The 17742-nt window shown below is 41.4% G+C and overlaps 2 protein-coding genes across 7 annotated transcripts in view; one reads left to right on the top strand and one right to left on the bottom strand.

Annotated features, from left to right (window-relative positions):
- Positions 1–7658, bottom strand: part of cnksr1 (connector enhancer of kinase suppressor of Ras 1) — a 68089-nt gene extending 60431 nt beyond the window's left edge. For 2 of the 4 annotated variants that reach the window (XM_058089895.2, XM_058089897.2), the window contains exons 1-3: positions 6528–6745; positions 4715–4872; positions 511–707 (exon numbers count right to left, since the gene is read on the bottom strand). In XM_058089895.2, coding sequence (XP_057945878.2) covers positions 511–707; positions 4715–4872; positions 6528–6579 — 407 coding nt within the window. In that variant the 5' untranslated portion in view covers positions 6580–6745. The other 2 variants (XM_058089896.2, XM_078796259.1) reach the window with 2 other exon arrangements.
- Positions 6470–17742, top strand: part of rps6ka1 (ribosomal protein S6 kinase a, polypeptide 1) — a 62377-nt gene continuing 51104 nt past the window's right edge. The window contains exon 1 of one of the 3 annotated variants that reach the window (XM_058089900.2): positions 6470–6730. In XM_058089900.2, coding sequence (XP_057945883.2) covers positions 6578–6730 — 153 coding nt within the window. In that variant the 5' untranslated portion in view covers positions 6470–6577. Of the gene's footprint in view, positions 6737–15062; positions 15873–17742 lie in introns of those variants that run through there. The other 2 variants (XM_058089899.2, XM_058089901.2) reach the window with 2 other exon arrangements.

The raw sequence follows: 17742 nt of genomic DNA, 5'->3' as shown, positions 1-17742 counted from the left end.
TGATGCTTGTTGACTTCCAATAAGAAATCATTTAAACTACAAAGACATCCACTGTTAAATTGTTTATCTTTAACTGTTCAGGAAATGATTTAAGTGATATATATAGATGTGGAAAAAATACAATGCAGTGTTGTTTGTTCATGCTAGTCATTAGCTTTTTGCCACATAAAATTTTTATTAGAATCAGTTTCAGTGTTACTGATGTTTCTATCTACTGTATATAAACATAAGTAACACTACTGACGTTGGACACACTAAGACTTTCATTTTAACTTGGGGGGTTATGGATCCAAAATTTAAATGCACAAAAGCACCAAAAAAAGCACTTGATTTTACTTGAGAGGACTCGGTGTGCTCGATTTAGGAAGTTCCACTGGCATATAGACGAATAAAATAACAAATATTCCCACTTTCAAGGCCACAATGTTAAATAACATCCTTACTATTTTTATAAAAAGGCCGCATAGAGTGAAAATAGCATCTGGATGAGTTAGATAACACTTCACCTACCTGTTCAGTAAAGAGAAGAGCCCTTTGGCAGAGGAGATGAGATCTACCACAACATGCAGAATACTGGTTGGCAGCTTGGTGACGCTATGCCCGTCATGGTGACGCCAGCGGCCCTGGATGCCCATCTGGAGGTCGTGGGCCACGGCTCGCAGCTTCTCCGTCAAACCTTGGAGGTTCTCCCCACCGATCCCATACGTCTGGCAGGTAGATTTTAGAGAATCATTGCATTACTCAAAAGCTTTAAAACACAGCTTATTGATAGAATATAAATAATAATAAGGAACGAGCTGCACGGCGCTCTAGTGGTTAGCGCATAAACCTCACAGCGAGGAGACCCGAGTTCAATTCCACCCTCTGTTATCTCTGTGTGGAGTTTGCATGTTCTCCCCGTGCATGGGTGGGTTTTCTCCGGGTACTCCGGTTTCCTCCCACATTCCAAAAACATGCTAGGTTAATTGGTGACTCCAACTAATCACAGGCACACAGGCAGTGATTGGCTGGTGACCAGTCCAGGGTGTACCCCGCCTCTCACCCAAAGACAGATCCTCGTGAAGATAAGCGGTAGAAAATGAATATGTAACGAATATACTCATTCATTCATTAATTTTCTATCGCTTATCCTCACGAGGGTCGCGGGGGTGCTGGAGCCTATCCCAGCTGTCTTCGGGCGAGAGGCGGGGTACACCCTGGACTGGTCGCCAGCCAATCACAGGGCACATATAGACAAACAACCATTCACACTCACATACATACCTATGGACAATTTGGAGTCACCAATTAACCTAGCATGTTTTTGGAATGTGGAAATTGGAGTACCCGGAGAAAACCCACGCATGCATGGGGAGAACATGCAAACTCCACACAGAGATGGCCGAGGGTGGAATTGAACTCAGGTCTCCTAGCTGTGAGGTCTGCGCGCTAACCACTTGACCACCATGCAGCCCGTAACGAATACACTGTATGATAAAATATAAAAGTCTGAAAAGTTTGTCTAGATTTGTCCAGAATACAACACGTAACTAAACGCCTCACGGTCCAAGGTGAACAGAGCAGAAAGGAGATGAAACACAAAACACAAAGCAGGTAATTGGTCTGTGTCAACAAATTTGAGTTGATACTTATTTGTATCAACAAATAAGTAAGTATGATGGTTATTTTGTGCATTAAATTTGTTTAATCTTGAAGATTCCATTTACATTGGTGGTCCAATCCCCACACGGTGCAGTGCTGAAAACCTGTCACTGTGAGTGAGGATTCCGCCCTAACAGTGTTTTCAGGGGGTACATGGCTTTAAAGAAAAATGTCTGAAGGGGTATGGGACCGTAAAAGAGAACCGCTGCATTAGATGAAGCAATACAGTATACAATAGAGCAGCTCCAACAGCCTGATTTGCCGTTAAGTCCAATTGTGAGTGAGCCTTTTATTCGCATGAGAGAAGCGCAGGTTCCATTCTGGACACACTCATCAGGGGTCAAGAGGTTCGTTCCAGTCAGGCTTTGTTGTTACATCCCAACCAGCCGCAATAATCCACTGTCAACGAGCGTCCATGAATTTTTCATGCCCTTCTCAACACTATTGTACTTGATGATGTAACAGCGCACTCAAAAGTGTTTTCCATGTCATGATTGTTTTTCATGAATGAAGGCAGTGTGTTCGAGCATCACAAGCCAGACAAGCAGATGGACGCCACGGTAAAATAAAAAATGTAAATGTTGACTACTACCGTATATAACCATGCGTCTGTCTCTTATGAAACCGTTCTACAATTACATAACATCTACACTTTACATAACACACTCATAAGGAGATGCAGTATTTTCATTGAAATGTGGCCCGCAGTGACGATTGAGGCTCTTTCTGCAACAAGTTTAATCTGCCTTAGCCTCCAGGTTGTGATGTGAAGCAGGCCACCAAGTTTGCATGGTACTGTCTTGCTCAATTAGCTTTGGCCTGACCAACACACAGCTACTTAAGTGTTATAAAACTACCTCGAGGCTCGGGTAATTAAGGCACTGAAGGATTAAAGTAGTGCTTTTATGTTGGCATATAAACACACCATATGGACACAAACGTTGGCACGCCAGAAAAATGGATGAAAATAGGTCACTGGTTTTGGATAGGCGTGCTCACAAATTTGCTTGTTCAATTGGAAATCTCAAGTTCCCTAAACTGTTCCCTCAAGTTAAGCCCCTCATAACTTGCCACCATTTTTTAGTTTCACTGGTATTGGAAACCAGTTGACTTGAAATGTTCCCCCTTATCAGAGTATCAGAGGGGTAACAGTGCCTGTGTGTAAGGGTGCAGTGGCAAGTAATTAATACAGATAAAAATTTATATTTTTGACAACCAGCCCTCCAAATCCTCCTTGCGACACAATCCAGGTTTAAGGCCGAAATTAGGGATGTCCCAATCCACATTTCTCGTCTTCCGATTATTCTTATCGTCTTGTCGACCCGGTACTGATCCTTTTTTTTTTTTTTTTTTTTTAATAATAAGGTTTTGTCAATATGTGCCCTGTGATTGGCTGATGACTAGTCCAGGGTGTACCCCGCCTCTCGCCCAAAGACAGCTGGGATAGGCTCCAGCACCCCCCGTGACCCTTGTGAGGAAAAGCGGTAGAAAATGAATGAATGATAATAAGGTTTTGTGGCTGCACGGCGGCCGAGTGGTTAGCGCACCGATCTCTCACAGTTAAGAGACCAGGGTTCAATTCCACCCTCGGCCATCTCTGTGTGGAGTTAGCATGTTCTCCCCGTGCATGCGTGAGTTTTCTCCGGGTACTCCGGTTTCCTCCCACATTCCAAAAACATGCTAGGTTAATTGGCGACTCCAAATTGTCCATAGGTATGAATGTGAGTGTGAATGGTTGTTTGTCTATATGTGCCCTGTGATTGGCTGGCGACCAGTCCAGGGTGTACCCCGCCTCTCGCCCGAAGACAGCTGGGATAGGCTCCAGCACCCGTGCGACCCTCATGAGGAAAAAGCGGTAGAAAATGAATGAATGAATGAATAAGGTTTTGTAAAAAACATCCATCTTTTTTCTATACTGCTTATCCTCACAAGGGTTGCGGACATGCTGGAGTCTATACCATCTGTCTTCGGGCTGTCTTCGAGAGGCGGGGTACACCCCAGACTGGTTGCCAGCCAATCACAGGGCACATATAGACAAACAACCATTCACACTCACATTCATACCTATGGACAATTTGGAGTCGCCAATTAACCTAGCATGTTTTTGGGATGTGGGAGGAAACCGGAGTACCCGAAAAAAACCTCCTGAGTCCCTAATCCAATAAAAGAGCCAATGGAGGTCCAACCAATACATTTATGGTATGAATTATAAATGTACAAATTTCCCCACTGAGGGACGAATAAAGGCATATCTTAATTAGAATTCTTTTAACAAACTATCTCCAACACAATAGTCATTTATCGATAAGCAACCAGCGGTTAGAGTGGCAAAATGAGGGGGAACTACTGCTGTAGCTACAGAGCCGAATATCCAATGTGAAACTAACTTTTATGCTGGAAGTACAACTTTCCCCAGATTTGTGAGGTTAGAGGTCGGGACTCTCAGATCGGTTGCTTCTGTTTGAAAAGCACAAGTGAATCAGTTCCGGATCTCATGCAGCAATTTTGCGGGTCTTCTATGTAAAAGAGGCCATTGTTTTTTCTAGTGTTAAACTTCACATTTCTCGTCCCGGTATTGCAGAATACCTCTGATATTACAGAGATGATATTACAGGATGTTTACAGTTTATAGCGAGTGAGAAACATTTGGAGATGAAATGGAGAAGTTGCAGAATATGGACATAAGCCTTAAGACATAGAGATGAAGAGGAGTCGCTTCAAAAAACAGAACGGTAAGTGTAAATTACTCTGGAGTTGCTTATCCTCCAATTAGTGTTTTAAATCGACTCGCGCCATGAACTATGAATATCATTCAGAAATCGTAGAACATAATTACAAACAATATACAACATATTTAAGATAAGGCGATTAATCATGTCAGGGACCCTAGGAAAAACAGACTTGTAAACATCTTAATTGAAGAACATAATCTTCCTTGTGGTTAAAGTCAGCACTCAAAATGATAACACAAGACAGCTACAATCCCCTCAAGGCAAACATCCATAGCTACCCTCAGTATCGCCATGGTCACATACTGTACACAAACACATGTGATTCCACATCCCTGTCTCACCAGGGAGCAGAGCTTCTCCACAGCCTCAAGGATCAGCTCCTGGTGGCCGATCTTGGAAACCCCCAGCCTGTCCAGATCCTCGGCTGTCAATTGGAGCAGCTCCAGCCCAGAGAGACGCCACTCCGAGATGGCATACCGATGCAAGGGTGCGTCCAGCCCTGGTAGTGGGACACAAGAGATGTGATAAGTTAGCTAATTTACACAAAATTAAAGCACATATCGAAAAAAAAAACAAAAAACAGGCTGAGGCATGCCACTGGAACAAAACGATTGGGGGACTGGGGCTCCTCCTACTCCTACTTTATTTTCTGTCTCAACAACCATTCACACAATAATTACTGAAAGGCATTATAATTTCACAAAACATGGATAAATATTTTGGGCCAAACTCAACCAGGTATGCCTTATTGGAACAGAAAGGGGACTTTAATGATTAACCTAACATACAGCAGATATACGTAATGTTAAGGCCCAAAGGGTCACCAAGGGTCACATCCAGAAACACTAAAAGGCGATTTGAATATGACCTTGTTCAGATTATGCGAGAATCAGCACCACTGTTTACACTAGATTCAGTTATTACCCGATAGAAAATATTTGCAGTGCTGCTTCAACAGCATGTTATTGTCAATACACATTTTACCAACAGGTGGCACTACGCATGATGTACTCGACTTGCTTCATACTGCACCAAGCATTAAACACACTAGCATAACAAACCAGCAATCCAATAGCAACGCTATCAATTCAAGTCAAATATGAAAATTTGGATTTGAAGCAACTGTCCAAATTCAACAAAAATTGTGTCCATTGTCCACACATTTGTTCCACATGCAATAACCTCATCCATTTAATGTGATAGAATTTATAATTGATTTCATTGCATAAAACAGTGCTTATCAATTACTTTCTGTCATGCCCCCCCTAAGGGCAACAAAATGGAGACCATACAAGCATATTCAAGAGTCAAATTGCATTTTGAGTAATATAAATTTGTATATGTTGCTAGGTCGGCATTGAAATAAAAGTCCTAACAGTTCCCCGCCGGCCTCCCCTAGTTGAGAAGCACTGGCATGAAACAACACTATAATTTGTTGTGGCTCTTGTTTGCAGGGTGTGAAGAATAAATATGCCTAGGCAAAAAAGCATACATTAAAAAATCAATATGCACTGAACTTTGTACTAGTTCATGTGAAATATGAACATGCATATATGAATCTATTTCATGTTGTGTATTTCATGTATGCTGAGGGCCATTAAAAATGAATAGCGTGCCAAGAATGCCCTTTGGCCACACTCTGGACACCCTTGCTTAGCGTTTTCAATGATGGGTTTTGTAAGCACTGAAGATAATTGAAAGGAAGTGAGTTTCTTGTGGCACCCCTGTAGTTAATACAGCGATGTGCAGTATCGGCCATTCTCCACTGAAGACAACTTTTGAGTCTTCAGTTGAAACCTAGAGATTGCATGCTATTGGGCTACTTCTAGCGTGCTAGCTGTTGCAATCCACGCATAATGTTAACGTGATTTTTGTTGGTTTGTATGGACTTTACAGTACCAGTTCTTTGAAGTGAGTAAAACAGAATCGTCAACATGTCTTGACACTACTTGCGCAGAGAAACACTCCTATGGCTTCTCTCGGGGGGGCACTTCCTCATTCCACCTCCACCTTTCACTTCCTAGAGGATTTGTGTGTGTTTGTGTGTCTGTGTGTGCTTCTATTTCCGACACCACCGTCCGAGCCAAAGTACCTGTGAGGTGATCACAAGCTAAGAATAAAAGAGTAAGCAGCCATGAGGAGAATGCAGCTCACCTTGGAGCCACTGGCACACCGTCTCCTCGCTCCAGGACGTGATCGGCTCCATGCTTAGCGTCCTGCTGCAGTCCCTCGGTCAGCTTCCAGCCGCCCTGGCTGACTTCTACCTGTCCGGGAGGCTGTTCCTACTGGAAGACGGGAAGGTAGATTCAGGTGAATCGGAGTCGGACGATGACGACGAGTGGCGCTCCTTTGCGCAGGTACAGGTGAGAGTCACCCCCCCCCCCCTTCACCTCACTCCCCCTAGTTGTCAGCCAATGTTAGTGGAGTGCCAGGAAGAGACCCCTCCCCTCTGTGTGTACCTGTGGGAACAGCGTGCGCGTGTCACAACTTTCCACTTAATTATAATGACGTTGCCTCAGTGTCAAGCATATTTCAGTGTGTCATTTCCGTTTTTCCAGTCCATGATCGGTCACAAGAATTCTAATCCTAATCCTCTTTACTAGTCAGGACTGTTTTCCTGGGAATTTTATGGAAACCGTTTGTTGTTTTCGCCATTAACTCACTAAAAGACGAGCATTAAAGTTCGAAAGTACAATTCTAACCCCAGTTAATTTATTGCAAGACCAATTATTCTTTTTTTAGTTTTTTATTTCTCTAAATAATTGTTTTAATATGCTTTTTGCATAATATCATATATTACTTTCTCAATACAGTGTCAATCTATCCTGTATTTTTTTCAAATGTAATTTATGACACTTTATGATTTTCATTTTAGTTACTTAATATACTATATTTATCTTATTTTCTGTTTTTTTAAATAAATATTTTTATGTATATATTTTTTACTTTTAATTACTGATAATTATTTTGGTACACTATTTTGGTATATTTAATCTTTTTATAACTTCAAAACACCTTGATGATTCCGAAGATCTTTGGTAAAACACTATGTGGTCTGAGGAGACAAACTTTTGGAAGGCGTGTCCCGTTACATCCAGCATAAAAGTAACAAACATCATACCAGCAGTAAAATATGGTGGTGGTAGTGTGATGGTCTGTGGCTGCTTTGCTGCTTCCGGGCCTGGAAGACTTGCTGTGATAATTGAAGCCATGAATTCTGCTGTCTACCAAAAAATACTGAAGGAGAATGTCCGACCATCTTTTCACGACCTCAAGATGAAACCAACTTGGGTTCTGCAGCAGGACAATGATCCAAAACACACCAGCAAATCCACCTCCTGAATGGATGAACAAAAACAATATGAAGACTTTGGAGTGGCCTAGTCAAAGTACTGACTGAATCCTATTGAGATGCTGTGGCATGATCTTAAAAAGCCGCTTCATGCTGCAAAACCCTCCAATGTGGCTGAATGACAACAATTCTGTAACAACAAAAGAAATCAGGAAGGGTGTAAACACTTTTTCACACCGCTGTAGATGCAGCAATTGCAAACCATATGTTCTACTTGTATATTCAGTTATATTAACAATTTACATACATACATACATTAAAACAATCAAATCTGTCTATGCTTTCCGTGTATAGTAAATGTATGTGTATTGTTTGCATACAGTGGAGGAACTAGTAGATAGTATGTGTTGACAGTGTACACTGTATGTGTTTATGAGGTCAATGAACTCAAAATATTCATAGAACAGTCACACTTGTTGGAATTTATGGTAAATGATTACCACCAGCATGGGCAATGATAACCACCCTCTCATTTGTTCAGTAGATATATTGAATTCTAAGCAAGTGTTTGTGAAGTAGTGCATGTAATATGTTCATGCTTAAAAAGGTCCCCCCAAAAAACTCCACAAGTTGTTTTTCATGTATTTGAGTTAGTTTTTCATATATTTTTCAGAAATATAATATTGTATGAAAATATTACATTGAGATAATTATAGATTAGTTACAATTTTGAACAACAAACTTATTAACAACAATTTAATTAACAACAAACACAAACTTTACCTACTGCAATGCTAGCTTACGTCGCTTACGTTTTACTAAATGTGGGCGGAGCAATACAACATCCGGGCATTTTGGCCGCCTTAATCAAAATACGGAAGTGAAATACTTAGTTATGGCGGCGTTCTCTTAAGAGACCACGACAGCGCAAGTACAGACAAGTAAAAGGCGAATTGAGAAACAACGGCGGTTGTAACAGTTCCGGTTATTAAACTCCCCCCACCTCAGGGCGAGGTAAAGGTCGCGTTTGATGAAAGAATTCGCCCTGTGAATTTTGGCGCCCCCTGCCGCTTAATCTCTTTCAACCATGAAACACAGGGTATTATTGGCACAGCATGTGGATGCGTTTGTGTGGAAATGGCAATATATACAATTCTACTCATCTACTACAGTTGGCATTGTCAAGCTATTTTAAATGATGGAATTATGATGTATTATACTAGGAATGTGAATTTATCCACCAGTCTAATCTAACCAAAATCTCCCTTGTTCAGATTTACACCAACTTTCTTCTTAAGTGTCAGTTTATGCTGTTTAGTGTGCTCAGCTCATCTTTGCCTAGCCCCAAATATCTAAGATACAAATTCAAGTCCAGGCGTGTTGCAGGACACACCCTTTACCACAGTCAGCATCTTTTCTTTTTTTCAACCATCTCTGGTAAGAAGCTAAGAAGCCCTTTTGCAAAGAAAGCCATAACAATATAATCATCTCTTCTTGTCTCTCCTTATTTGTTTTATCAATCACTATTGTCCTCCCAGTCCCTGTGTGACCACAGTATCTTTGCAGCCATTGCTGTGACAAATGATAACACTGCCAACGTTTGAAATACAATAACACTGTTGTTTCATTACGGCATGCCGCCAGAGTGAATTTTAATCATTGCAATGTCATCATCCCAGTCAGCAGAGATTGGATAATTATCCTCACTCAACTTTGGAGCTGCTAATTAATTAGCATCTTGCATGGTGCAGACAGCCTCATTGTATGTAGCTGCACAGGAATTATACGTGGCATGGTCTTCTCTTTCTGAAAGCTGACCCCCACGGAGAATTAAATTTAGCACTGAGATGTATTCCGTCGGGATGAAACAACATATAGTGCATTTTGTACATACTGGAAATCCTGGTGTATTTGCAATATGCTGTGTTGTTTGAGACACTGCTCTTGTTTTATCTTTATGTAGTTCGTTCCAATTAATGCCTGGGATTACATTTTGCAGCAGTATGAGCTTTAAAAATATAAACAATCAGATATGCTTCACACTCAAATAGGTGGTGTTTCCATTTTAAGAAAAAGAAATTCAAATTAGGCACACGCAGGCCTCACAGCTAGGAAACCCGAGTTCAATTCCACCCTCTGCCATCTCTGTGTGGAGTTTGCATGTTCTCCCCGTGCATGCGTGGGTTTTCTCTCGGTACTCTGGCTTCCTCCCACATTCACAAACACATGTTGTCCATAAGGTATGAATGTGAGTGTGAATGGTTGTTTGTCTATATGTGCCCTGTGATTGGCTGGTGACCAGTCCAGGGTGTACCCCGCCTCTCGCCCGAAGACAGCTGGGATAGGCTCCAGCACCCCCTGCGACCCTCATGAGCATAAGTGGTCTAAAATGAACGAATGAATGAAATTCAAATTAGTATATGTGTATGTTTTTATTTTTGTAAAAGGTAGTCCATATTTGAGGCGGTCAATATTGGCTCTCTTACTGACACCGAATATTATCCAGCACTTAATTACAGATACCGATAAAGACAGCACCTCCCCCCACAAACTAATGAACACCTTATGCTTCCTTTACTGTGATGCCACTGGATGCATTTCACAAATAATATCTGTGCAAAGTAAGACAAATACTGCAATGTGCAATACAAGTTATAGAAAAAGTACAAAATCGCTGCAAGTGATTCTTCCTGGAGTGCAATATTAGATTAGAGGTGTTAAGGGAAGATGTCTTAACCCCCGCCTCGCACAACCAGGGCTGTATGTTTGGTTCCGCATGACACTGCACTGTAGTTTTGGTTTTTATGTTGTTTACTGTTTGACACAATGCACATTTAAGTGGAACAGCATTACAGACAAAGAGCAAATTTAACACATTAATTTCAGTACAACTTCAAAATAATTCCACACTCCATGTCCTCACTCGTGGATATAGTTATTACCTTTACAAAAATATTGTGAATAGTTGATATTATCACTGTGCCACTGCCTTACAATTTGGCTGAAGGGCATGAATAGTAATTTGGGCATTCATTCATTCATTCATTCACTCATTCATTTTACCGCTTTTCCTCACAAGGGTCGTGGGGAGTGCTGGAGCCTATCCCAGCTGTCTTCGTGCGAGAGGTGGGGTACACCCTGGACTGGTTGCCAGCCAATCACACGGCACATATAGACAAACAACCATTCACACTCACATTCATACCTATGGACAATTTGGAGTGGCCAATTAACCTAGCATGTTTTTGGAATGTTGTAGTAAAACCGGAGTATCCGGAGAAAACCCGGAGAACATGCAAACTCCACACAGAGATGGCCGAGGGTGGAATTGAACCCTCCATAAGCTGGGATAGGCTCCAGCTCCAGAGAATAAGCGGCATAGAAAATGGATGGATGGATAATTCAGAAGAAAAGCTTTCATCATTGTATCACCTTGTCGTAAATCCACCATTTACTGTATGTAGTCTCCAAGCAATGCAAGCTTCCTTTATTGTACATTCTGACAACCTGTCCAGTCCATTCATGTCTTTCTCCACTGAGCGTGTACGACACTGAGTCACATTTACCCGTGATGCTTTGCTCCAAGCTGCCGTTGGGGGTAGGGCATCCCTGGGGTTCCCTCTGAGTCATCAGCCAGCTGTGATGTCACGGCAGCATCACTTGGGACTGTTTCTATCACCTTTTACCAGATGATGCTAACGTAAAACAGGAACTGTAAGCAGTGAGACGCGTCCACGGACAGACATCCAACACACATGGGAGTTAGTGGAGGAGGCAGACAAGATGGAGGATGCTGACAATAAATGACGTGTCATATTGCGGCACTAAACAACAAGGGCCAATATAATGTTATTATGAGCGCTCCCTCGGCAGCTGCTTATCCATCACAGAGACAAATCGATGGGTTGATATGAGCTTTGGGATGGCGGTGACTTTGAAGAAAAATGATGAACAACACCCCCTTCCAACATTCTGTGTACTCTTCAGGACCCTTTTGTAGACTTGAGTACTTCCCTGCTTGTTGCATTGGGATCCAACAAAATGTTGATAATAGTGCTTTATTCGGACCAGTATATTAATTATATGTTATTTATTTATTGGTCTCTTTCACTTTCACACAGAACCCAGCAAAGTTGTAGATTGCCACACCTGTGTCTGTGTGAAAAAGGCTATTGTGGTTTTAGTGTAGGGTAGCCATTGCCAAAATGGGGTGTACTACCCAGTAGAGATGCTGTTCATTCATTCATTCATTCATTTGCTTTTTCCTCACGAGGGTCGCAGGGGGTGCTGGAGCCTATCCCAGCTGTCTTTGGGCGAGAGACAGGGTACACCCTGGACTGGTCGCCAGCCAATCACAAGGCACATATAGACAAACAACCATTCACACTCACATTCATACCTATGGGCAATTTGGAGTCGCCAATTAACCTAGGATGTTTTTGGAATGTGGGAGTACCCGGACAAAACCCGGAGAACATGCAAACTCCACACAGAGATGGCAGAGGGTGGAATTGAACCCTGGTCTTCGAGCTGTGAGGTCTACATTCTCACCACTCGTCCGCCGTGCAGGTAATTTGGGCAATAAATTCCAAATGTATCATGTCAAGCATTCCTTTTTGTTTTGACAGTTTTTGTTCGAAATCCAAATCTTCCCAAATTCCTGTCAGTACAGTCTCCATAACTAAATCAAGTATAAATAGCTAGTTCATTTTCATTTCATTTTTTTTTGAATGTGGGAGGAAACCGGAGTACCTGGAGAAAACCCACATGCAAACTCCACACAGAGATGGCCAAAGGTGGAATTGAACCCTGGTCTCCTAGCTGTGAAGTCTGCGCGCTAACCACTAGACCGCCGTGCCACCCAGATGCTGTTCATTCACTCCCAATTTAATTAATAGCTGGAATATGCAAAACTACTGATTTGCATGACACTACTCGGGGTATTGACCTCGAAATTAATACCCTAACTGTAGTTAATATTGTGACAGCTGATCTTCAGTAGTATTTCCACTGTACAATCATGGCTCTTCTTGTACATCTCCATTATAGTTGATGTTGAAGCTTACACAGACAGTTGGTGCAAACACATCCATCAAAAGCACAAGACTCCATCCTCTATTCCCACTTCACCTCTTTTGTCTGCTCCAAAATGCCTCGCCTTCATTCTAATTTAAATTTTTTAAAAATGCATCTGATGCGTCCACAGCGAGAGAGGCAGTTTGATGCTCTCCAGTTGCCAGTAGTAACCAGAGCTGCAAGGCACAGAGCAAAACGCAAAAACGCTCTCTCTTCTGCAGTTGAATGGAGCGCGGAAGTGTGGAGGTTTTGTTATATCACCGAGGGCCCTCACAACATGAGCTGTTGTCAATGGGAAGTGTGCCTGGAAGCCCAAAGCAGACTCAAAGAGCACCAGTAACGATTGAAATTCCAGCCTCCATTCCATACTTTTTTCCTCTTGCATGCATTACATCACATATACTTGATATACTGTATGTATATATTTTTACATTATGTCATAAATAATAAACTATTCATAACATTCATTCATTCATTTTGTACCAATTATCCTGACAAGGGTCACAGGCATGCTGGAGCTTATTCTAGCTGGCAAGAGGCGGGGTACACCCTGGACTGGTCGCCAGCCAATCATAGGGCATATATAGACAAACAACCATTCACCCTCACCAGTCGCCAATTCACCTAACATGCATGTTTTTGTAATGTGGGAGGAAACCAGAGTACCCGGCAAAAACCCACAGATGGGGAGAACATGCAAACTCAGACTCAGAGGGGGGAATCGAACCCAGGTCTCCTAGCTTTGTGGCCTGCACGTTAACCCCTTTTTCCACTGTGCAGCCCTGTTCATAACATAGTTACTCTTAATAAGCGCTACAATAAGCATATTTTATCATTGGCTGTATGTATTTTTGTATTCAAACACAATTAAAAAGGGTGTACTGCTTCTTTTTGAGATGGGCCACCATGGACAGATTCCAGTCTGATAATATACAGATATTATATTATTATATTCATGTCTTGAATATAATATTCAATTCCACCCTCGGCCATCTCTGTGTGGAGTTTGCATGTTCTCCCCGTGCATGCGTGGGTTTTCTCCGGGTACTCCGGTTTCCTCCCACATTCCAAAAACATGCTAGGTTAATTGGCCACTCCAAATTGTCCATAGGTATGAATGTGAGTGTGAATGGTTGTTTGTCTATATGTGCCCTGTGATTGGCTGGCGACCAGGTCCAGGGTGTACCCCGCCTCTCGCCCGAAGACAGCTGGGATAGGCTCCAGCATCCCCCGCGACCCTCGTGAGGAAAAGCGGTAGAAAATGAACGAATGAACGAACTAAACAAGCAGGATCAAAACTAGCAATCTGCTATTAGTGCTGAGCTAGGTTTTTTCTAAGAATGATACATTCAGGTGACTCCTCGGGCACAAGTCGCCGCTGTATTCAAGGACACTTGGAAATCATATAAAAAATACTCACACATGTTGCTCATAACAGTAAGACAATGTTCCAAAATGTTTTACTTATCACAGACGTCAGTGTTAAACAAATCAACTTTATCATGATTGTTAAACTCTTTCATTAATTTTCAACCGCTTATCCTCACGAGGGTCGCGGGAGCCTATCCTAGCTGTCTTCGTGCGAGAGTGAGGTACACCCTGGACTGGTCGCCAGCCAATCACAGGGCACATATAGACAAACAACCATTCACACTCACATTCATACCTATGGACAATTTGGAGTGGCCAATTAACCTAGCATGTTTTTGGAATGTGGGAGGAAACCGGACTCCCTGGAAAAAACCCACACATGCACGGGGAGAACATGCAAACTCCACACAGAGATGGCCGAGGGTGGGATTGAACTCGGGTCTCCTAGCTGTGAGGCCTGCGCACTCACCACTCATCTGCCATGCATCTGAATATGCAGAATTAAACTATAGCCATCGTGAGGGGAGAAAAACGTGAAAATCAAATTCAATACATTCAAAGAAAGGGAAGATGGATGCCAAAATAAAATATATGTAGGGTGAATACTTATAATATCTATTTATCAGTCCTAATGTCAAACAAATCCTAGTGTCACCATGGAATATATATATATAACAATAATAATAATAATAATAATAATAATAATAATAATAATAATAATAATAATAATAATAATAATAATAATAATAATAATAATAATAATAATACATTTTATTTGTATAGCGCTTTTCAAAATACTCAAAGACGCTTTACAGAAAAAATGGAGTTGAATAAAAGGAAGTAAACAGAGTAAAAGATACATTAAAATACAACATTCATTCGTTTATACACAACTAAAACATGGGTAAAAGCAGGGCACAGCAGTCAGGTATAAAACGTTATTTTAAAAATAAATAAATAAATGGCAAATAAAATAAATGAACCAAGGAATAATTCAATATTGCATGTTAATTAACATAAAAAGGTCTGTGTGCATGAGTTTGGGAACCACTGTATTATCTACATCATTTTTGTTAAGACATCTTTATTTTTCCCTACTGCATGACGTATTTGCAGTTCTTCTCACTGCCGCGCGATGGCGACAGGGCACCCGGGCGGACCAAGTAGAGAGAGAAAAAAAAAAGAAAGAAGGAGGGCAGGATGAAATCTTGTGAGTGTGCCAGTAACAGCTTGGAGGCTGCGTGGAGCTTTACTACTAACCAAGACACAACGCGGACCGACAGGAGGACGAGATCGACTTCGAATGTGAAGCCACTCCGGATTCGGGTGCATTTATTCATATTTTTATTATCAAAGGAGCTGTATTATTTTTTATTTTACGCACGCCTCTTCCAGCTCGAGTAGCCAAGACTGCCCTACCTGGATCCACGTTAGTCCTTATACTGCACAGGATTATCACTTTGGACCAAGGCAAATTAAATCTAAGGATTGCACCTGTTTATTGAAGCTCAGGGTGGTGCTACACTTTAGTGGGGTATTTTTTTCCAGTGTGTGTGTGTGTACGCTCCTTCAATAAATCTACTCGACCCACACACACACACCGGGGACCCGAACCTGAGCACCAGGTCATCGAACCGAGATCAACACAGCGCCAAAGCCAAGAAGTTGTGCAGCTTTGAAGAAGGAAGTGTGCCAAAATGCCTCTTGCACAGATCGCCGAGCCGTGGCCCACTATGGAACTAGTGCAGCTTGAAACTGAGGTAACCATGCAGAACACATTTATTTACATTTTTTGGCTTTAAACTCCCCCGTGTTGGACTTTTCCATGCACCGGAAGCACTGTGTGTTTTCTAGCTTCTCTCTACAACGAAACCTAGTTTGCTGTTTTAAAGGAATATCTAATATTTTGCTATGTGAAAGTGAGAATAATAACATTAATGTGTCTCTTCATGCACATAGAACAATAGCATGTTTCCCCATTAATTATACCTTCTACCAGCACCATAATGAAGCCCTGTGTGGTGCTTTAAAGCACAATTCCGTACTATCCTGTGCGGTGTAAAAATGTCAAATAATCATGTTGTTGTGATGTCTTTCCATGCACATATAACCACGGTGTGTTTTCCAATTATTGTTAATATATTCCCCCTTTACACCAGTGCTTTTCAATTATTTTCTGTCATGGCTCCCACCGGGGGACAGAAATCTTTTTGCACCCTCCCCAATTTGAAATACTGTAATACTGAGAAACTGACATCTATTGATTCATCTGTACTCTACAGACTGAAGTCCATACCGAAAACCAGCAAAATGCAACATAATGGAGAGCAGTGACGCATACAAACGTCGTTCTAAAATCAAATTGCACGCTTATACGACAAATTAACACATGTTGGCAGGTCTGCACTAAATATTGTAACTCTCACACCTCCCCTTTGACAGTTCACCGCCCCACTGTTTGAATAGCACTGCTGGATTTCAATGAAACTCACTGTGCTGCTTTCAAGGAAAATGTCATTTTCGGCAATGTGAAAATACAAAATAATTTTGTTGATGATGTACCGCCCAACATAATTTTTGACTATCACTTCAGTTGGTTTCTATCTTTATTTGGAAACACTGCATTGAAAGGAAAAAGTTAGTTTAAAACACATGGCATCTAGTATATTGATAAGTACAATGGAAACTGCAAGGCCAAACGCAATCTATTCTATGTTAGTTTCCATAAAAAAACAATTTTGTATTTTAAGTCATATCTCAAGACTGCTTAGATATACAAGAGAGGAGAAATATGATCTCAAGGAAGAACTAAATTATATGCTAGGACTACGTTAAAAAGCCATAGCATTTCAGTATGTGGAATCAAACTAAGGAATGGATTGAGTAACAGGGCTCTACATTAAAAACCAAAATGACTTGCCTATAGGGAATCCTTAAGGTGAGAACTACTTGCCCGAACTTGCCCCATGTAAAATGAAATGACTGCCATAATGATATCATGTAATTTTTTGTGGCATCACATGAGAATCTCAAATAAATAAAATAATAAAATAAATAATACCTTACACATCGTAGTCGTAGTAAGCAGTGATATTTATAAGTTGTGCACCACAATGAAACATTATTGAATAGACACATTTGTGTACTAGTAATGTGTTTTTAATCCAGAAAAAAAAGCTCAATGGTCAAACAATAATTTGTGAAGCAAAGGTGAGAAAAATCCACAGAGAAATGGAAGCACTAGATTTTGTAGCTTGTGCAAAATCAGCACTTGGTATTGGATCTAATCGGTGGTGTTTCATTGTGACCACTTCAAATTGTCACAGCAATGTGATTCACTCACCTGTGCCATCCTTTGATTTGCTGCCGCTAATAAAATACTTGTTTTGGAGGCACTGGTTCATCACTTTTTGCTGTTTCCTTCAGAATTAGACGATGTTGGCAGCGACGCCATGATAGATGTTTCCGTAGTCAAACCATCGCTGATTGGTTGATCGCGAACAAGAACGGGTGTGGGTAAAACGCGGACTGTGGATTACGGACCGCGGTCTAAATAAACGATTCTGATTGGTCCATTTCAAGATTTGCAAGGATTGCTTTGCAAATTACCACCGGAATTCCGCAGTCCGT

This window comes from Doryrhamphus excisus, linkage group LG14 (assembly GCF_037039965.1).
Source record: "Doryrhamphus excisus strain RoL-2023G ecotype Guam linkage group LG14, RoL_Dexc_Guam_v1.1, whole genome shotgun sequence".
NCBI classification, from domain to species: Eukaryota; Metazoa; Chordata; class Actinopteri; order Syngnathiformes; family Syngnathidae; genus Doryrhamphus; species Doryrhamphus excisus.
The sequence above is the reverse complement of the archived record's forward strand: the minus strand, read 5'-3'. Positions and strand labels throughout refer to the sequence as shown.